We start from the raw sequence: 22,852 nt of genomic DNA on the forward strand, positions 1-22,852 counted from the left end.
TAATTGCTAAGTTTGTAATGTCATCAGGTATACATGGCATAGTGAAAATGTTTAATAGGTTGATATATACTCTCAAAACTGTAATAGATAATCTAGTTGGGAGACCACAGTTGGCAGGAAAAAATCTTAATCAAGCCTGTTTAATTACAAATTGATTTTTTTTTAATGCTTGCCCATGTCAGGTCAAGCCTAATATGCAATACTGATATTTTGAATGGTTTTAGAATGGACAGTGTTTCATTATTTCATATGCTGCCTATGATTTCAATCAAAATGAGATTGAGGGAAGAATTTAATTAAGAGTCTAATGTTCAATAGCAGGGTGAAAGATGATTAGCCAAGAAAATATTGGGAGAGGGAAACAAGGAAAGATTTGTTTTACCAAATAATTGAATTATATTGTAGGTCTATAAAAAATAAAACAATATGGTACTGGTTTAACAGGACAATCAAGGCCCAGAAATATCTCCTAGTACATAAATAATTAGAATTTTTGCATTTACAATCATTGAGGAAAGACTATTCATTAGCTCATGTAGGGACAATTAGTTCATGTATCTGGAGAAAAATAATTAAATATGGAGTCAATATATCAAAATCAATCAATTCCATATGAATTAAAATTTGAAACCCTCAAAGGACTGGAAGAAAATGTAAGTGAATAGTTAACTTGATCTTAAAGTAGAGATCTTTTCAATCATTAAGGCAAAGGAAGAAGCCACCTTATCCTGGGGGCCATGGTCTTCAGTTTACAGAGAAAGAAAATAAAAACAAAAAACCAGTTCAAAGAGTCAGGATTGGAAATGAAGGTCCAAGATGTTCATTTTGGTAGTTGGCTAAAACACCCAAGAAAATCAATTGACAAACTGTTAAAACCAATAAGAAAGTTAGCAAGATGGCCAAATACAGAGGATCTAGGGAAAAAAGCTAACAAAGTTTATAAATCCCTCCCCCGCCCCCACAAAAAAAAAATGAGTATGTTTGTATTACTGAGATTATACTCTTCTTATTAAGCTTATGTTGTAAAAAAAAATTAATATATGCTTGGAGGTTACAGAGAAATTTTCATACAGTTTTGAGGGCATTTACTTCTTTGTATCATTTCTGACTAATATCTATGTGTGTGATATCCTACTAATGTTTGTTATTGTAGTTCATATAATACTTTAGGGGAACCAAGAATTAAATGTCATAAATGTTTGTGTGTTTTCTAAAAGAATAACTATATTCACTAACTCATCTTTTTTTCTTTTTCCCACGTGTAATAGGTCAGTACTCCTGTATTTGTACCAACAAAAACTCACGTGCTGCTTCATCGAATGAGTGGAAAAGGACTAGCTGCCCATTATTTCTTTCCAAGACAGCCTTGCATTTTTGGTGATAAGATGGTCTCTATACAAATAACACTGAATAACACTACTGATCAAAAGATAGAAAATATCCACATAGGGGAAAAAAAACTTCCTATAGGCCTGAAAATGCATGTTTTTAATCCAATAGGTAAATGTTCTCATTTAAAACCTTAACTATATTTGATCACTAAATATGTTCATTTTGAAAGTAAAGTAGAATACTTTTTAGTAAAATAGTAAAGTAGAACATGATTGTATTGACAATTAGCATATTCAGTTTATGTTTGCTTTTTCTTGTTAAACTGAATTTATCATATAAGATAAATACATTTCTTTGCTCTTAGTGAATCAGGTCCCAGTAATAGTAATACCAGTAGTGATGAAAGGCTGGGTTTGCAGAGTCAAGATTGCCACCATGTTTTACCTACCTGCCTCACCTTCCCTCATCTCTCCTCCTGGTCAGCTTCATTCCCTGCGTAATTTTAGGTGGTTTATTGTGTCTTAAAAGCAAGAAAATCGCTCTGCATTTCTGAGTGCAATACTTCTTGTATCTCGAGATCTTTTCCTGTTTCCCTTCACCTTCCCATAAATTGAAAAGTGAAGGGAGTGAAGACTGAGAGGAAATAGACCAAGCTTGTCCAACCTGTGGCTCAGGACAGCTTTGAATGCAGCCTCACACAAATTCATAAAGTTTCTTAAAACATTATGAGATTTTTTTTGCGATTATTTTTTCTTTAGCTCATCAGCTATCATTAGTGTTAGTGTATTTTATGTATGGCCCAAGACAGTTCTTCTTCCAGTGAGGCCTAGGGGAGCCAAAAGATTGCACACACCTGATGTAGACTAGTCTGCTTATCTTCCTCTCCATGTATAGAATATATGGTAGCGCAGAGGGTATCACTGGTATTTATCCACATCCGGTTTTTACATGTTTTCAATCTGTTGCCACCATTTAAAAATCAAGATGCTTTTACATTTTAAAAAATGAGAAATCTCACTTTTCTTGGAGCAGAGCATAAAATATGCCAGTACCGGCCCTTTATCCCACATGCAGCAACCAATGAGTGGGTGCTGAGCAGCGGCTGCCCCTAGCTTTGGCACGCGCTTTCCAGGTTGCTTCTGTGCCCACTGCATCCTGTTGTCTCTCCAACAAAGTGTCAGCGGCCATTTTTCATCCCCTTTGCATTTTTAAAGTATTTTGCTAAAAATATACCCTTTAAACATTAAATGTAACAATTGTATGTCTTACTTTGAATTTGAATTAGTGTAATATTTAGAATGTCTATCTCTATTCTTTTTGGTTTTTGTAAGTGGAGATAGCCCTAAGGTTTAGTTGAGAGAAGCTTCAGGCAAAACATCAATTGAAAGTAATAAAAGGTTTATGTCATTGTATCTTCCAAATGTTATAACCATAATGCTCCAGACAGCTCCTTTTTATAATACTTAAGATAAAACAATGCCTTTTGACCAGGAGAAAGTAAAATTAGGTAATTGTGCCTTCTTGACTCATTGTTTCACATAAGTCTTCCATTTTTCTTCATCTGAGCTCTTTGGCATTGTTGCATTTTCTCCTCTGGTTTTCATGAATCTTTCGGTAAAAGTCATTTTTTGTGTGTGTTATATTTTTACACAAAGGAATAAAACAATTTTTGATAAAGCCTCGTAAAATTTTATAAGCAACCAGAGTAAAGAAAGTGGATTTAAAGTAAGCTGATTTCAAATTCCACTTAATTTTTTAAAATATTTGGATAATTAAGACACTATTTAAAGAACACAAAGTATCCTAATTTTATTATGTAATGTATGAAGTTAATATATTGCCAGGGAATTATTGTGTTCTTTTATTGCTTGTAATTCAACCTTTTTTACCTAGTTAAAAAAAAATTAGTTTAGTTTAGGAAGTGTCAAGCAGCAGATATATGAATTGTCTGAAGGTTGAAAATGTTATCCAAAGGTTAAAACAGTAGAACAGTATTAATTTTTCTTTGAGTTGGCATAATGAGTTGATGAGTTGACCTTTTTTTGGCCTATGTAGAATAGAATAAATAAATATAATAAATTTCATAGTATGACCTTAACACAGAAATAAAATACGGATGTTTACCATTGCCTCAGTATTGGTTGTAGGCTCTTCTTTTTCATTCTTAGACAAATTTTTATGACTGTATGTTTCATTCATTTTGTTGGCATTTATTGAATGCCTTCAAGATACAGAGTTATTTCCTCTGCAGTATGTACTTGTATGTAACACCACCTAGATGACACTATTATCAATAGATTGTAGGGTTAAGGAATATAATGTGTCTAAATTAGTCCTCCAAAAACATTTTAAGAATGCAACAGATAACAAATGCTGTATTTTAGTGTTTTAGTAAAATAAGGGAGGTAAGAAATTTGTTTTATTTATTTTTAAGCATGTGTACACGTTAAAGGAGTCCGCAGTTTTCTTGTTTGCTACCAATCTGGTTTTGTCTGTAATGTGCAATGACTTTTTTTCTGGATTTCACCCTGTGTTTGGCATGAAACTGTATTCCTTGCAAGAACATTAGGAATAATATTTCATTTTCCCCAAAGAGACCTAGTATATAGGAGGGTTTTTTTTAAGACACAAAGAATAGCCTTACACTCTCTGTACTATATTCAGTGGCTTTATGTTAGTGGTCGACAAATTTGAGTTCAGCTAAGATTTTAACAGTTACTGTACGACTGTTGCATCAAAGTAAATGGCATCCTATATGATTTCATGTGTTGATATTAATGGTGTGGTGTAACAGAGCCAGTGTTTTTCAGCCATTTCTACATAGCCATCTCAAATATATAGGAGCAAATCTAGAAATTGTATCTAAATATAGACACCTAATTGGATACGCTTACCCAGTTTAGTCAGCTCCAGGTATTATAAAAATCCATTATTTGAATAATTTTATGCTGATCATTTTGCTCCTGAGGCATCCATATAATAAAACATGCCATTGATCATGGACTGTCCCCCAGAATTAGCATGGCAGTAAGCTCACAGTTAATTATCTTAAGACCGAAGACAGTATCAAACAGTGTCAAAGAGTGCTATCAACAAGGCATCTTGAGAGCTGTCACTTTGTCAAATGACATACAAAGATACATGATGAAGGGAGATCAAAATCATGAATGCCATCATGTTTGGAGATGACAGAATTTGCTACTAATGTGTCAGATAAAAACAAGACCAAACCCCAAAATAGTTATGGCACAGAAGGCATTAAGAATTCGCTAAAGAATAGCCTTGAGCAGTGTGTGACTGACAAAGCTCTAAACTGTTGACAGCACACAGCTTTATGAGAAATGGAAAAAATGTGTATATCATTATAGCTATTTACCCTACAGTAAAGCCTATTTGCTAGAGATTTAGGGAGCAAGTCTTCTGGTGTTTGAGTGACATCCTGGTAAATGTTAGGTTTGTAAACAAATGAAATTGAAACTAGAATCAGCAGACCAACATACATACCGCTGAGCAAATAGCATTTTAATTATTAACTTTTTTTCTTATTTTTAACATACTTCCTTTGCCTAACAAATAGCATTTTAAAATCAGCATTGAACAAATGCTCTCTTGTAATACCTAGTCCTCATTGAGCCTATGAGATATAAACATAATACTTAATAAATGAAGCTTATTGAATTATTATTTTATCCCAACCATACCATCTTCTGTGTCATGGTTTGCTTTCAATGGCAAATCATACTTACCAATAAGCCCTACAATAGTCACAATCTATTGAATTAGAAATGTGCTTCCTAAAATATAACTACGTCTGATAGGAAGTATAGAGAATATATAAAGCTAAATATAAAGTGATTGTATGGTATAGCTGCAATTATACAGAATACTTTGAGCAAAGTAGAAATCAAAAATGGACAATTTCTATATATAAACAAATATATACATATTTATTTAAGATGCCCTCAGTTATTCTAAGGTATAGCTAAACTTTCAAATCATAAGCAGAATAAAATTTTGTTCTTGTTTGCCTTAAGTTTTGTCATTGTTAACTGAAAAAAAAAAAAAAAAACCGTATTGTATGTTGGTATAGTTATTTCCTATACTTGGTTAGGTGATAGATGAAGCTTCAGAAATTCCAAATCTATCAAATGTCATTTTATTTTTTGTTTTATCAAGATAATCTAATCTGCCACAAATTTTTTTTGAGTATTTAATGCACTTAGACTTAACATTTTGGTTTCAATGTGAGATCTCTTAATTAATTTCTGAGTGCATCTTAATTTCTTCTTCCAACTTTATTTACATTTTTTAATTTAGAATTTTTTTCATTGAAAATTTGAAACATTGTTTAAAATTTGCTTTTTATATCTAGAGTAAACATGCCATAGTTTTAAGTATATAACCTCTTATGAACTCCCAAAGTCCACTACAGGTATGCGAAACAAGAACACATTTAATTCCTTCTCATTTTCAATACCTATAGAGATAATATTAGAAAACATGAAATTTCTCAGGAAGATATGTATTTCTGAAACGGGTATAATGTGTTCATTGGCGTGTGTGCAGAATTAATTTGTGAAAAAGAAAACCTTGAAACAGAATAGTTAGGTTACTTTATAATTTGCTTTAATATTCTTAGTTTAAAATTTTTTAAGCCATCATTAAATTTCACTGTTTGAACCAAGCTACAAACATTACCTAAATTTTCAATGTTTAGTTTGCCTTTTTTTCACATCCTCTGTGTTTTCATGTCTAAATTATCTTATTTCCTAGACTCTCTTGAGCCTGAGGGATCCATTACAGTTTCAATGGGTATTGACTTTTGTGATTCTACTCAGACTGCCAGTTTCCAGTTGTGGTAAGTTCAATTGTTCTTCTATTTTTTATATAACCTGTAAAGGATAGCAGATCAAAAACTAACCTTTCAGCAGTTTTTGTGTGTATGTGAAAGACAAAACATTTAAACAAATGTGTTTTGCTTTGCTAATGTTTAGACTGCCTTGGAATAGTTGTACAAATTGTGTGCAATCTATGTATTTTTAGCATTCGTTACACACCTAGCCATTACAATCTGCCATATGTGATTGAAATTCATGGTTTGTTGGTTAAAGAAAGGAGCTACTACTGAGTAATTTTTAACTTATCACTCCAGTTTTAGAAAATTTATAAGAAAATTAATGAGGAAAATCCAGGAGAAATTAAAAACAATAATAATATTATTAAATAGCTCAGAGAAGATCTCTTTTGAGATATACATGCATGTTATCTTGAGATTCTTAAGTGGAATATTATTGATTCCATCAGTACCTAAAACCCACACATTTTTGTTTCCTTTTTAAATCAATTTACAAACTGCTTTGATAAAAGTCAAAAGAGAACATTTATGCAGTTGGCAAAGGTTTCATAGCTGAATGCTATTCAGAAGAGCTTTTTTAGGATTGGATTTTGTTGTTAATGTTTTTCTATAATGCTTTATACATTTCTCGTGAAATTCAGAGGCTGTTAGCAAATTAGTACAAAGCTGTAGTCATGCATCATTGAGAATTATCTTTGAACTCTTTTCTTTTTCTGATATAAGGCACAACTGGCTATTTTGAGTTAAAGTTTCTTTGTTTTTATTCTAAAAGAATTGAGACATTTTATTTACATTTTAGCCAGCTTAGAACAGAATTTGTTATGATTTAAAAGTCTTGAAGTTTTAGAAATAGACATTTTAAAATAAATATATAGATTAAACATAGTGAACTTTTCATTTTCATATACCTTTTCAGTTTACCAGTAATTCTGGCCTAATGTTATACCTTTTATTGCCGAGAACCTGCAATGATAAATATAAGCAATGTAGCATAACACATTGATTTTATGCAGATCATCACCTTTATGTTTTGGGAGGTCTGCTATATTAGTGATATATAAAAACTGATTACTTTTTCCAACATTGCCTAGTAATTGTTTATTATTTTTCTATTAGACAAACAACACAGATCAATATTACTGAACAACAGGCTATGAGTAACATCACTCTAAACAGATTTGCCTCTAACACCGGAGGTATATTCATTTTAATGATTTGGACAATGTGAACCCAATGACAAAGCTCAGGTACCAAGTTAGACCAAAATTAAGAACTAAAAAATATTCCTTTTTCTTATCAATTTATATAAAGAACCTTTTGATTCCTATGTAATTGGGTTTTTTTCCCCCAATTTTTATTACAAAGACTTCCTTCATAGTCTCTTGAACAGGATTTGCATTTTGTCTTTCATAATTAACTAAGTGCCTTTAAGGATGGATATATATGCATGTAGTATTTGACTTTTATCTTATACCAAGGAGTGTATGTGAATAGTATTTTTCTATATTTCTTTCAAACTAACTTTAGGAAAATAATTCATGTATTTCACATAGAAAATGTCTTGGCTATTAAAAGCATTTACATTAGTATGTTTTGCTGTTATAAAGATATAAATTATTCATTTTAGTTTTTGTTAAGCACAGCAGCATGCTAGATCAAAATTTTGTGTGTGTGTTCCAAAAGAGCACTTTGTCTTGCATCAAATGTAATTGATCCTGAAGCAGTGTAATCACAATTACTCACTTTCTTAATTGGCCTGCCCAAAATCAGAAAATGGAAACCGATCGACAGTGTTTAAATCAATAGCTTCATAGTAGTGCTTGTGGGGGTAGGGAGATAGTGGTAATGGGTAGATCAATTGGTCTTAGATGCCAATCACTGACTGTGCCTTTTGCATAGTAAATAGCACTTTTTGCTTAGTGATGTGCTGTATTAGTCTTGGTAGTTCAATAAAAAGAAAAAAAGAAACAAGAATGGCTGATATTGAATTTTTTCCTTGAAATACATTATACAAATCGATACATAAAATTATGGGTAATAACAGCGTATTTGATAAGAAGCCTTCAGAAATGCTGAGAACATGGACCAAAAGCCTGTCAGATACTCTTATTTGTTAAAATAAAAAAGTGAGAGTAAAATGATCCTGCTTTAGCTTCTGGATTAATTCTGTATCACTATAATTGTATCTATGGATAAATAGATATAGACAGAACTGTTATATTAAGCTATGTAGTTATATGCATATTTGATAAGCATTTATGCCTCTTTTTTGCTTTGCATTTTTAAATGGTCATCAAATTAAGTTCTTGATTAAATTTATTGAGATCGAATATGTACACAACATACATAAATATATCTGTCTAAAAGTTAGTGCAGTACATAAACAGAGCCTCATCCTTGTAATCAGCAGGCATGCATGTATTAACCGGTATCGGAAGTCACACAGCTTAGAGCTAGTTAGATAACTGAGCACATGTTTTTGTCCAAAGATCCATTAAAAAGAAAATACATTCTTTAATAGTGAATGAGCACTAAAAATATAAGAAAGAATGCCTTTAGCTGACCAGAAATTGTGAGGCATTATTGACAGAAAACAAATAGGAGTAGATAAACAATAACAGAGAAAATAAAAATCACAGGGAAAAACACTCATGGGAGAAAACTACCATAATGGTAAGAACCAATTTAGCAGAACATCAAGCACGAAGTGAGTAAGGGGCTTCAGACAGTCATCAGGGAATTAACTCCTTCCAGCCCCCTAGTTCCCCAATCTTTCGTCTGACAACAGCCAACATACACATTTAATTTGAGACTTGAGAATAAAACTGTAAAGAGAACGAGCCACTTGCCTGGGAAAGACGTTTTGGTGTGAATGTGGGGACCTACAAGAACAGAGCAAGGTTTGAGTTTGTATGAAGGAAGCAAGAATGGTCAGAGATGAGATGAAGTATAGCTTTATCCAAGAGAGTATCTATCCAAAATATTCTCAGATCCTCACCACTAGGGTAAAGCTAGTGTTACGTTTGTTGGTGGGGAGGAAAGGCCATTGCCGGCCTGCCTGCCTCCAACTTCATGTCCACGTAACCAATCATTATCTCGTCCACTTACAAAAAATAAAACTTTAGTCAGCCCACCCAGGGGAGAGGAGACCCGTAGTAATGATAGTTGCTAACTCAGTAGATGAATAATGGAATGAACACAGCTGAATACTGATTGAGCGTTCTGGAAGAAAGGGTCAAGGAAATCAGCTGGAATACAAAGCAAAAAGGCAGAGACAGAAAATAAGGAAGGTTAAAAGGATCAGTTCATCTCATAGGAGCTCTGGCAGGAAAGAAAAGACAATGAAGGGAAGAAATAATTTAGAAAATAGATTATAGAGGAACATTTTCTGCTGGACATGGTGGCTTACATCCATAATCCTAGCACGTTGGGAGGCCAAAGCAGGCCTAGCACGTTGGGAGCCCAGGAGTTCAAGACCAGCCTGGGTAACATAGCAAGACCTCATCTCTACCGAAAATCAAAAACGATTAGCCAGGTATGGTGGCACACACTTGTCGTCCTAGCCACTTGGGAGACTGAAGTGGTAGGATCACTGGAACCCAGGAGTTCAAGGCTCCAGTGAGCTGTGATCGCACCACTACACTCCAGCCTAGGCGGCAGAGTGTATCCCTGCCCCTAATGAATGAATGAATGAACATGTGGCCCAACAAAAGAAACACACAAGCCTTCAGATTAAGAGGGCCAAACAGGGCGAATGTGAAAACTATGAAAAAGACCACATCCTGGTGAATTTTTGATAAGGAGAAGAATATCCTATTATCTTCCAAAGCAGAGAAAAAAGCAGCTTACCTAAAAAATGGACAAGAATGAGAATGGATTCAAATTTCACATCCTCGTATCAGTTCTGCAAGCCAGAAGGTAAAGGAAATGACCTTTAAAATTTTGAAAATACCAAAAATGGTGTTTTGAAAATACCATTTTTCAGTGAAGGAAAGATTCTAGCAATCGGTTTACCACCTACACATCCTTTCTGAAAGGATTACTCAAAGATATACTGTAATAGAATATTTTCTGAAATCTGAGACAGAACCAGGCATGGTGATGCATGCCTGTAGTCCCAGCTGCTCAGGAGGCTGAGGCAGGAGAATAGCTTGAGCCCAGGAATTAGAGGTTACAGTGTGCGATGATTGCACCTGTGAAGAGCCGCTGCTTTCCAGCCTGGGCAACATAGTGAGACCTTGACTCAAAAAAAAAAAAATCTGAGACAGAGAAAACATAGAATTAATAAAACAGTAGTGAGCAAAGAATTCTACCTATGAAATTTATCAACGTATAAAAATAATTGTTGACATAATGTGAAAAATAAATATTAACAATAAATTGGAACCAAAATCCCCGCAGAGACAGGAGGTATACAGGTATTCAAGAACCCTAGTAAATGGGTTCTTGTTATGTCTGAGAAGAGAGTTTATTGATGGCAAAAATAAGTTTAAATATGGTTTAAAATATTAAAGATAACCACTAAAATAATAGAAATGTGATGTATTGTAACTTCTAAACAACTAGGAAGAAAGGGAGTAATTAAAACCTGATCAGGACTGCGTGTGGTGGCTTATACCTGTCATCCCAGCTCTTTGGAAGGCCAAGGCAGGAGGATCCCTCGAGGTCAGGACTTCAAGACCAGCCTGGCCAGCATAGCGAGAACTTGTCTCTATTAAAAAATAATAATAATTTAAAATAAAAGTTTAAAACTTGACCAGTTTAACCAAGAGGAAGAGGAAAAAGCATGGCAAATAGAAAACAAAACAAGATGGCTGGAGAGGCCATGCACACCACACATACTCATTTTCACAATTCATGTCAGAGAATTAAATCCTACTTTTACTAAACAGGTGAAAAACAAAATTTAACGTATGCTATTTATGAGAACTCTCACTAAGAGAGAATGGCACAGAAAAGTTGAGATTAGAAAGATGAAGTGTGTGTGTATGTGCGTGTGTGTGTGTGTGTATGCATGCATCAGATAGATGTGCTAAAACTAGAAAAATTAAGAAGTATTTTAGGTAAAAAGTAATAATAGAATATTTTGTGCTCATTGTAATCCTCCAAGAAAATACAATTGTTACAAACTTTAAAACCATGCAGTTTTGTAATTTATAAAGCAGAAAATAATACAAATACTAGGAGAAATTGTCAAAGCCATAATCATAGTATATTTTAACATGCACATCAGAAGTTGACAAATCAGAGAGTAAGGATAAATAGGTATAGATATATACAGGTTTAATGATTTAATTACCAAGCTGAATCTAAGATATATATGTTTACATAGAATTCCTTGTTTCCTGTGTGCAGAAAATACTCATTTTTTAAAAAGCACATACAGGATTTACAAAAGAAAAGGAAAACTATGAGATAATATGATTAAAGAAAAAAGACACCTTAGAAAGATTAGAGAGGAGAAAGATGATAAAGCACAGAGATCTTTTAAGTTACAAAATAATACTATACAGTTCTATACCAATAAATTGGAACATTTAGATGAAATTAATGGTTTCCTAGAAAATATAAATTAGAAATAAAACGATTAAATTGTATCAGACCTTAAAAAAGAGATTTTTTTCTAGAACAGAAGAAAAGGAAATCATGCCATGTCGTTTTGTAAGTCTAGCATCACCCTGATTTTAAAGCGCAAAAGGATAACATATGAAGATGGACATCAGTTGTAGTTATAAATTCAAATGACTTCTGGCCCGTACGAGTTACCCATAGCCACATGAAGTATCAGAAACAATCTCTTTTAAGTCAGAAAAGCAAAACAAGGATATCTGCTGTCCACACTATATTCCACATTATAATGGAAGTTCTAGCCAATACAGAAAGGCAAGTAAACGCCATTTGCAGTATAAATCCTGGAAAAGAAGAGACAAAATTATAATTTTTTTTTTTTTTTTTTTTGAGACAGAGTCTCGCTCTGCTGCCCAGGCTGGAGTGCAGTGGGGTGATCTTGGCTCACTGCAACCTCCGCCTCCTGGATTCAAGGAATTCTCCTGCCTCTGCCTCCCGAGTAGCTGGGACTACAGGCACGTGCCACCACGCCTGACTAATTGTTGTATTTTCAGTAGAGAGAGGGGTTCAACATATTGACCAGGCTGGTCTTGAACTCCTGACCTTGTGATCGGCCCACCTCGGCCTCCCAAAGTGCTGTAATCCCATTACAGGCATGAACCATAGCACCTCGCCAAAATTACAATTTTTATTCAACGTAATTATCATTATTATTATTATTATTATTGAGACGGAGTCTCACTCTGTCACCAGGCTGGAGTGCAGTGGTGCAATCTCGGCTCACTGCAACCTCCGCCTCCCAGGTTCAAGCGATTCTTCTTCCTCAGCTTCCCGAGTAGCTGGGATTACAGGCACGTGCCACCAGGCCCAGCTAATTTCTGTATATTTAGTAGAGATGGGGTTTTACCATGCTGACCAGGCTGGTCTTGAACTCCTGACACCTTGGCCTCCCAATGTGTTGGGATTACAGGTGTGAGCCACTGCGCCTGGCCTATTCAACATAATTATTAACCCGTAAAGTTGGAATCAACAGAAAATCTATTATTTAAACTAATGAGTTTAGAAAGGTGATACAGATACTTATGTAGGGAGAAAAAAACCCTAAAACTTTCCTAAAGGGCATAAAGGAAGATATAATTAAATATAAAGAAATATAAGCAAAATAATAAGAAATATACTGTGTTTTTAAATGGGAAACAGTATTGAACCTCAAATTAATCTTCAAATTCAATGTGATTCTAGGCTAAATGCCAGTAGACCTTTTCAAGAAACTTGACAAACTTCTAAAATTCAACTGGAAAAGAAAATGCACAAGAAAAGTCAACATTTTTAATGAAAAAAGTATTTCTCTATAATAATTTTAAAATACTCCTTAAAGCCACAAGAATATTTTTGTTCTGTATAACTGATATTGGCACAAGAACCAATGAAACCAGAGAATTTAGAAATGTAGAAATTTTGTATGTCATAAAGGTGACATTTCAAATCTGTGGGGAGAGAATGGACCATTCAGTAAATGGTGTGAAGACCCTTATTTGGAAAAAGTAAAGGTAGCTCAACATCACTAGTATTCAGGGAAATAAAAATTAAAGCATTTCACTCATCAGATTGGCAAGGTTTTAGAATAAGTTTTATATTTGGTATTGACAAGGAAGGTAGAGAAAAACATATACTCTTGTATGCTGTTTGTGGGACTTTAAATTGGCAGTATCTGTAAAATATTCATACTTTTGAACTTAGCAATTTCACTTTTAGGGTATCAAGCCTAGAGAAGTATTTGTGCTTGTACACAAATAGATCTAGCCAAATATATTATTTAAGCATTGTTTATAATGGAGAAAAATTGGAAATGATCATCAGTGGGGGAATACTGAAATAATGATATATCCCTATTACGTATGTAGGTTTTGAGTACCTCCTGTGCCTTATTTCATTTTATTTCCTTTAATAGTTAAAACTAGCCTGCAAGGTAAATGTCACTCATTCATAGATGAGAAACTTGAGTCTCAGAATAGGCTACTCACCTGTTTCTCTTACCTACAAACTTTACCAGTTTGGATCCTATAAAGGAATCCATGAACTGAGATTACATGTAGTACAAGAATATATGCTGCAGTTAAATGTGTACCAAGTAGAGTCTTGCCTTACATTAAACTTTTATGCCATCTGGTCCTATGTAGCTAGGCTATTTAAAGCTACCCTAATAATAGTGCTTCATTGATCTGGTAACTGTTAATTCTGACAAATTTACATCTATCATCAGTCATTTTTCACATTCCCTATCCATGTTGAGGCAGTTATGCGTAGAAATGGAGATAATCTGTCTCTCCCGTTTAATCAAAGGGGTTGTGAAGAAAAAGGAAAAGAAAAGCTACATGGAGAGAGAACCAAAAAGAAGGCAAAATGGTAGAAAAGGAGATGCATATAAACTGGAGGACATCCTAGAACACTCATGTAAATGAAAGTAAATGTTTCCCCAAATAAAGAGGAAATGTTCCATCTTAGTTCTGTTATAAGCCACACCTTGCTTACAAGATGAAACTGGCTTACAAAGTGACTTATGTACTAGTTATGTTGGATTTTGTATTTGGTTGTAACAGAAACCCAACTGCAGTGGCATGACCAAATAAGGATTTATTATTCTCCTAGAACAAGAACTGCAGGGTTTGGCAGTTCAGAGCTGGTGCAGTAGCTTCCCAGTATCTTCAGGACGTAAGGTCTTCCACCTTTTTTTTCATGTGCTAATTTTGTTAGCAAATGCTGGGCAACTTCTTGGTCACAAGATGGCTGCTCCACCTCCAGGCTTCCATCTGCATTCCAGGAAAGAAATGACACGGAGAAAGGAGCCAGGTTTATGTCAGAAAAACAAAACTTTCTCCGAAATCCCCACTGAAGTTCTGTTTATAATTCATTGGTCATGACTGGGTCACTTGATCACTCTTAGCTACGAGAGAGGCCGAGAAATGTGTTTCAGTTGAGCTCTCTAATGCCTTGCTTGTTGTTAGGAGGGGCATTTCGTGATCTGTTTCCTCTGCAAACAGCTAGACTTTCATAGATGCCTTAGAAGGCAGATCTCCTGCCTCTTCTCTCCCCTAACACCCCACCCGTCTCCGTTGGCATCATAGCTGTCCAGCCACTTTTAATTGAGGAGTATGTGGTGTCCTTCAGGAGTGTTGGGAAGAGAGGTTCTCTTAAAAAGTATAAAAAAGTAATTCAAAAGTGTTGTACATAATGATGTAACTCAGTGGTCCCCTAACTTTTAAAATTTTATACCTCTATTAGTAAAAATATTTTGAGTATGTACTCTCTAGAAGTTTATTTGTAATTATATATGTGTGTGTATATATATATATATGTATGTGTGTATATTTCTCACTGTGCTAACATGTATTTACTAAAACATACAAAAACAGAGGCCAGTCACAGTGGCTTATGCCTATAATCCCACAACTTTGGGAGGCCAAGGCAGGAGGATCACTTGAGCCCAGGAGTTCAAGATCAGCCTGTGCAATATAGTAAGACTCTGTCTTTACAAAAAACAAAAACAAAAAAGCCAGACACAATGACTCACGCCTGTAATCCCAGCACTTTAGGAGGCCAAGGCAGGTGGATTGCTTGAGGTCAGGAGTTCGAGACCAGCCTGGCCAACATGGTGAAACCCCGTCTCTACTAAAATACAAAAATTAACCAGGCGAGGTGGCGGGCACCTGTAATCCCAGCTACTAGGGAAGCTGAGGCAGGAGAATTGCTTGAACCCAGGAGGTGGAGGTTGCAGTTAACCGAGATTGCGCCACTGCCCTCCAACCTGGGTGACAGAGTGAGACTCTGTCTCAAAAAAAAAAAAAAAAAAAAATTATCTAGGCATGGTGGCATGTGCCTGTAGTCCCAGCTATTTGGGAGGCTGAGAGAAGAAGATCACTTGAGCCCAGGAGGTCGAGGCTGCAACAAGCTGTCATCACACCACTGTACTCCAGCCTGGGTGACAGAGCTGAGACCCTGTCTCCTAGAAAAACAGAACCTTAAAAGGAATGAGAAAAAATATATATATTTAGTAGGGTTTTTGCCTATACCTCAGTGGATTGTCTTGTGCCTCTGACTTTGGAGGACTTTGTATACAGTGACTTGAAGCTGAAATTTTAGATTTCATACTAAGTTCATTTGTAATTTATATATTTTATACACACACACACACACACACACACACACACACACACACCATGTATGTATATATACATCTTCTTCTAGTCCTTCACCAGTTTTTACATACTTCTCTTAATGTGACCAAGTCTTCCCCTCCATCAGGTTTGGTCTCATTCTTCGAGTAGCCTACCCGCAATCCTTTCTCACTTAAGTACTCCTTTTTGGCTGTTTCTGAAGAAGTATCCTACTCCTTTCTAGGGCTAACCCACTCACCTAGTTCTTGTGCTCTTCATCCCAACCTCTTTTACCTCTCCTAAGACCTTGCTCTACCAGTTATTCCTTGGTTTCTTCTTCCTTACTGGCTCTTTCCCCTCAGCCTCTAAACATGCTCAGGTTTCTTTAGGTGTTATTCCTTTGCCTCTTCGTTCTCAGGAAGCTTGCCTCTTCTTTCTGGTCCTTCTTCCATTGTCAGTGTTCCCTTCACCCTTCAACTCACTGCATTGTGTAGTCTTCCTGCAATCTGAACGGCCTTACCAAGATTAGCAGTTATACTTCTTTTTATCCCTCATCTTACTCTGCCTCCCTGCAATATTTGGCACATGCCTTTTTTCCTGACCACTCTTCCTCCAGTCTCTTCTGCAAGTTGCTCTTCTTCTGTTTTTACTTAAATACAGGTCTTCCCCAGATTTGCACTCTTTCCTTTTTGTGGTATCCTCTTTTCCTATATGATTTTTATCTACTCATAAGGCTTCAGCTCTTCCCTACACCATTTACACCATTCTTTTTTTGGTTTTGTTTTTGTTTTTATACTTTAAGTTCTAGGGTACATGTGCACAACATGCTGGTTTGTTACATATGTATACATGTGCCATGTTGGTGTGCTGCACCCATTAACTCATCATTTACATTAGGTATATCTCCTAATGCTTTCCCTCCTCCCTCCTCCCACCCCACAACAGGCCCCGATGTGTGATGTTCCCCATCCTGTGTCCATGTGTTCTCATTGTTCAATTTGCACCTATGAGTGAGAACATGCAGTGTTTGGTTTTCTGTCCTTGGTGCTAGTTTGCTCAGAATGATGGTTTCCAGCCTCATCCATGTCCCTGCAAAGGACACGAGCTCATCCTTTTTTATAGCTGCATAGTATTCCATGGTGTATATGTGCCACGTTTTCTTAATCCAGTCTGTCATTTACAGACATTTGGGTTGGTTCCAAGTCTTTGCTATTGTGAATAGTGCCACAGTAAACATACGTGTGCATGTGTCTTTACAGCAGCATGACTTATAATCCTTTGGGTATATACCCAGTAATGGGATGGCTGGGTCAAATGGCATTTCTAGTTCTAGATCCTTGAGGAATCGCCACACTGTCTTCCACAATGGTTGAACTAGTTTACAGTCCCACCAACAGTTTAAAAGTGTTCCTCTTTCTCCACATCCTCCCCTACACCTGTTGTTTCCTGACTTTAATGATCGCCATTCTAAATGGTATGAGATGGTATCTCATTGTGGTTTTGATTTGCATTTCTCTGATGGCCAGTGATGATGAGCATTTTTTTCATGCATTTACACCATTCTTACTGCTTCCAGACTCTTACGTACTGCCCTGTCCTCTCTCTTGATTCCCTTTCTTTTTTCTTTTCTTTTCTTTTCTCTTTTCTTTTCTTTTCTTTTTCTTTTCTTTTCTTTTCTTTCTTTTCTTGATGAGGTCTCACTCTATCACCTAGGCTGGAGTGCAGTAGCATGATCATAGTTCGCTGTAGTCTCAAACTCCCGGGCTTAAGCAATCCTCCCAGCTAACCCTCCCAAATAGCTAGGATTATAAGCACACGTCACTATGCGCAGCTAGTCTCTCTCCAGATTCTTGATTTGTATTTCCATTTATCTGCTGAATATCTCTTCGTGGGTAACTCAGCACTCAAAATATAATGTGGCTAAAGCCAAATCATTTTCTTTAAGTCCCCAAATTCCTTCAATACATTGTCATTCACCCAGTTGTTCACATTAGAAGGTGCGAAGTTTCTTCCCTCCATTCATCACCAGGTGTGTCCCTTCTACTCTAGAATATCCATAAAGTACTCCATCTCCCCCCTGCCCAGTGCTACCCTTCCCCACCCTGGGGAAGTTGCATATTATAGTGGAATAAATGTGGACTTTGAAGTTAGATACACCTGGGTTCAAATCCCAGTGCTGTCAGTTACTAGCTGTGTGACCTTGGGCATATTGTTCAACTTCTTTTTAGTTTTCTTATCAGTAAAATTGAAATAACAGAAGCTGTCTCTTAATATCCTTTTTAGGCTTTATTAAAGTAAAAAAACATACAGTAAATGCGTAAAAAAACATCAAAACCCTGCCTAGACTATTAATTTAGACTCCTAACTGATGTACCCGCCTTTGGTTTCTCCCTTACTCCACCTTACCACTGCCACTGGAGTTTCTAAAACATAAATGGGACCATTTACCTTCCTATGCCAAAAATCTCTAGTAGTTTCCTATTGCTTCAAGAAACACTGAAACTCCCTTGTCTTTGTTATATGAGTAAAGTAACCATATGCTTTATCACACATATCAGGATACTTTAGAGAGTGAAAGTAGGCACCAGCTGGACAGGATTCCACAACAGCCGTAAACTGGGACTATTCCTGGGAGGACTGGGATGAGTGGTCATACTATATATGATACTCTGCCATGTGCCCCCAGCCTCTTCTATTGACATATTAGTCTGCTCCTCATTCCCAAAGTACAGGCCTAGAATGCCCTCTTTCTCCTCTTGGAAGTAAACTCAGTCTTCACTCCTGCAGAATGCTTCCCACATATCTAATGTAGTGCCTGCCATTCCATTGTAAGTATCATTTCTTTCCCTCCAACTAGATTTGTGAGCTTCAAGGGCCAATCTCACTTGGCATTAAATCCCCAGACATTCACACACTACATAGGATCAAGTTTGCATTCAATAAGTGTTTATCGAATTGACAAATAAATTGGAGTTATTGGTTTGCCTTGGACAATCTACATATGGAAAAAATATAAGGCCACTTGCAAGAGTACAATACATAATAGCATAAAATAAAAGTGAATTTTATGTTCTTTTTTTATATTATGTCATTTGTCTCTACCCACACGTGAATAAATTCCAGTGTTTCTTAATCTAATGTTTAGTATTTCTTATCCACAATCCCTGTTTCTCTAGCTACCATCTCACAGGCTGTGGGATCCAGTTCTAACATGAAGGTAGAAGTTCCTCTATGGGACTTCCTGAAAACTTTTGCTTTTGTAATAAAAAGGAACAGATTTTGTTGACACAGTTACTCAACACTCTCTCATCACCACCCTTCCTTCAATGGGATGTAAACTAGGTACCTGTAGATACAGCAGCTATGTGGCAACCATGAGGATGAAAGCCAACATAGTAAGGATGGCAGAGTGGAAAGCTAGAGGAATCTGGGCCTCTAAAGGCTTTTTTAAGCCACTTAATGAGCCTGTGACTGGTTACTCTAAGACTTCTTGTATTATAAACGATCAATGCCTTTTTCTCAAAAAACTGTTAATTGGATTTTCTGCTTCTTTGCAGCCAAACACAGTTATCATTTAGGATACACCCATCAACCTAACCCTAAACATCTAACTTTAAAAAATTTTTTAGACAATTTAGTATTTTTTATTGATCATAATGTCATGAGACTTACGTAAATGCACTTATTGTTTTTCTATCTGATATTAGAACAGACATGGTTGGCTTTCTTAAATTCTTCATATCCTGTCATTTGAAATAATAATTTTTACCATGTTGGTCAACGATGTCAATGAATAGCACTACTAGCAAATAAGGGCTATTTTTTTTTTTTTTAAGGAAAGCAAGTTTGCAGATGAGATATTACTTTATTAGCACCTATCTAAACACAATATGGTCACTCTATTTTCTTCTTTATTAAAATTAATATTTTAAAAGAGATCTTAACTGTTTCAGACTAAAGCACTTCATCTTCTATACTTTAACATGTATGCAAACTAGAGATAAAATATTACTTCTGTATAAGCTGCATGAAGTGCTTCTCTGGTGGTAGTGGTTACATACAATTACTGCAATTTTTTAAAGTTATTTTTCAAATGGGATAATTTACTATACCTATGTAGTTTTGTTTTTTAAAAAAGTCCTGATTGAGAAAACAGATGTATTTTTCTGCAAGTAATGTTGTTCAGGAAAATGTTTAAACCTTTTAGCTGTGATATTTAAACCAAAAAGACCTTATACTGTCTATGCTAGCATATGCTTTCATTGCATTGATTTAACTACTTAGTATTAAGAACGTTTATTTATGAAGCATTTAGTCAGCTTTGATTGTTTTTCTTCAGTACCAAGGATGATTGCTTCAGTGTTAATATTCAACCACCTGTTGGAGAACTACTTTTACCTGTGGCCATGTCAGAGAAAGATTTTAAGAAAGAGCAAGGTGAGAGATGCCTACAACTTACTAGAAATTTACACACCAAATAATATGTGCTCATTCCTGTACAGTCTCTAAAACAAATTTTCATGTATACATAGCCATTAACAGATATTAGTGCACAATCTTCCAATTTTTGTTAATGCTTTGCACTTACAACCTTAAAAATAGATGTTTGTCTATATTTCTGGCACACTTGAAAACTGATTAATATGTCTTTAAAATGATAAATTAATTCTTAATCACCTTTTCAATGCTGAGAGTTGTCGCTTGTCAACCCAATGATATACTAATGGGTTTTGTATTATTGAAAGTGCCAGGAATTGGGGACTTTACCAGTGTCCTACCACTGTAATTGTTATGTTTGTGTATTTTTTTCATTATAGAAACTGTTTTTTTATGTCTTACTAATGTATTTGTCCCTGCACACATTAAACTACCTTACCCTTCAAAATAAAGTCCTAATTATGGCATTAAAATACTTCTGGTTTCTTTTGACCTAATTCTATATTAAAGAAATGCTGTGTTGTCAGAACGTATTAGAACTGAAACATTTTTTAAATAAGTACTTCAAAAGAAAATATTTTCAGCAAAATGCAAATATTAATATCTGTAGTTGGCCCAGAGTCAAACATACCTTCTAATAAAAGCGAGGTGGTTTTTTTTCATATGTGAATAAGGGGAGATAACTGTCTGGTTTTATGTGTTTAATTAACGATAACGTTTATAAAACTAAGGCATATTTAAATGCTGTAGTCAGCAGTTTTTACAACTTTATGTGAATCTCAGCCATTTTTTCCTGTGGAGGGTGTTATCAAAGATTCCTTCATTTTGAGGTAGTAAATCATACCCATCAAACTTCCAGAACGTACTAGGCACACACGAATACCTACACCTAAGAAGAGGGGCATGCTTCCTGGCACTCCATTATTACGCTGAAGATACTGTTTTTACTCTAAGCCTTTGCAATTCACAGTGTCAAAAAGAAAATCTCATACAAGGCCGTAAATTAATAGTAATATTTTTGCTCGGGCATTATTTAAGTGATAAAAAAGAACGATGAAATCTTTCTTTGGATTTGCATTTCTTGGAAAGTTGATTATTGCTATAGAGGAAAATTACCTTTGTGATTTTATTTTTCTATTGACAAATTGAATTGATTCTTATATTTGCTATTCTTACCCTTTGCTGGCTAAAGCCTGCCTCTCTGCTTTACATCTGCTCAGCAAACCAAGGTGAGTGGCACACGGTAACTGAATAAGGCGTTGGCACATTTATTGTTAAGGGGATTTTCTTTTTTGAAAAGTGCAGCTAAAGTTATCTGAAGCAGCAGATTATTATATACCCTTTCACTCCCTCAGCTTTTGTTTAGAATACTTAATATTTCGATCAAATCTTTTGTGCTCTGCTGTGACTGAGGGATTTTTCGCTGACTAGCCATACAGAACCGTAAGTGCATGAGAGAGGTGCACTTGGAGAATAGCTGTGGTCCTCTGTGGAGTTGTTGCCAAAATTCCTTTTTCTTCTGCCATTTTACTTCTATGGTTGTTGATTATTTGTCTGAATAAATCTGGCAGCTGTTTGCTATGTTTAATAGAGCAGAAAGGCTACTCTGAATAAAGCTATTTGAAAATTTGTTTATATGAAGTATTTGTAAATCCTTGCAAGTCTCTTGGCATTTCTGTATCATTCTTTCTGTCTTCCTGAATTCATTCTTTGATGTGGAACTTGATGCTGGCAAATTTAGCACAGGTTTAAAGAGTCTTTTCAATAGCATCTTTTTAGTTATAGGTTTCAGCAGGTTTTGTGATAGCGGTCTCAATCCTCAGCTTTACACATGTATTTGTTATACTGCTCTAGTAAGAACTTAGCTTATTTCCACAAAAGATACCTAGAAATCTCTCGCCAACAGAAAATCCTAAATCAGAATAAAAATCTGTTTCCTCAGATTTTATCAGTGCAAAATTCTGGAAGGTAAAATGCAAGTAAATTTAAGGGGTGTGTGTGTGGGGGAGTAAGGGTACACCAGCTTTAACTGATTTTTCTACCTTGAATAAAAGGATTTACATAATTAATATCTTATTTCATATGACACATTTTAAAACTCAAGAAGTATGTTAAATGTGTTAATTCAATTTAACTGAAAAAATTATAAATAAGGAACATGAGGAATATGGTTCCATTTTTATTCTAAAGATATACATAACTGAAAAGTATACAGTATTAAATAAAAGTGGTTCTAACAGAGTATTGCATTTTAAGTTAATATTTTTTAAAACAAAAGTTTCATTTCTAATATGCAACATGATCTATCACTTTTCTCAGTTGTTGCATTTAGGATTTCATGGCTAAACATTTTTTATATATATAATAAGATTGGTAGTCAAAGTAGTAAATGAAAGATTATTCTATGTATTGATGGTTATGTATATAAGCCTCCATCAGAAGCATGATTTATTTCATTGCTGTGAATTTTAAGCATTGCCGAATTAGTAATGATCTAGCTGTGACA

At 35.2% G+C, this 22,852-nt stretch overlaps 2 protein-coding genes across 3 annotated transcripts in view; one reads left to right on the forward strand and one right to left on the reverse strand.

Moving 5' to 3' along the window:
* The window catches only part of AP3B1 (adaptor related protein complex 3 subunit beta 1), a 306,794-nt gene that overhangs the window by 268,854 nt on the left and 15,088 nt on the right, over positions 1 to 22,852 (forward strand). Inside the window, exons 23-25 of the mRNA XM_017895526.1 lie at positions 1,269 to 1,500; positions 6,106 to 6,190; positions 20,249 to 20,346. Coding sequence (XP_017751015.1) covers positions 1,269 to 1,500; positions 6,106 to 6,190; positions 20,249 to 20,346 — 415 coding nt within the window. The remainder of the gene's footprint in view (positions 1 to 1,268; positions 1,501 to 6,105; positions 6,191 to 20,248; positions 20,347 to 22,852) is intronic.
* The window catches only part of LOC108544430 (skin secretory protein xP2-like), a 67,526-nt gene continuing 59,051 nt past the window's right edge, over positions 14,378 to 22,852 (reverse strand). For both annotated transcript variants that reach the window (XR_001889842.1, XR_001889843.1), the window contains one exon: positions 14,378 to 14,565. The gene's annotated coding sequence lies outside the window, so the exon portion shown is untranslated. The remainder of the gene's footprint in view (positions 14,566 to 22,852) is intronic.

The sequence above is a fragment of the Rhinopithecus bieti genome, unplaced genomic scaffold, assembly GCF_001698545.2.
Source record: "Rhinopithecus bieti isolate Rb0 unplaced genomic scaffold, ASM169854v2 scaffold_26302, whole genome shotgun sequence".
Taxonomy (NCBI): Eukaryota; Metazoa; Chordata; class Mammalia; order Primates; family Cercopithecidae; genus Rhinopithecus; species Rhinopithecus bieti.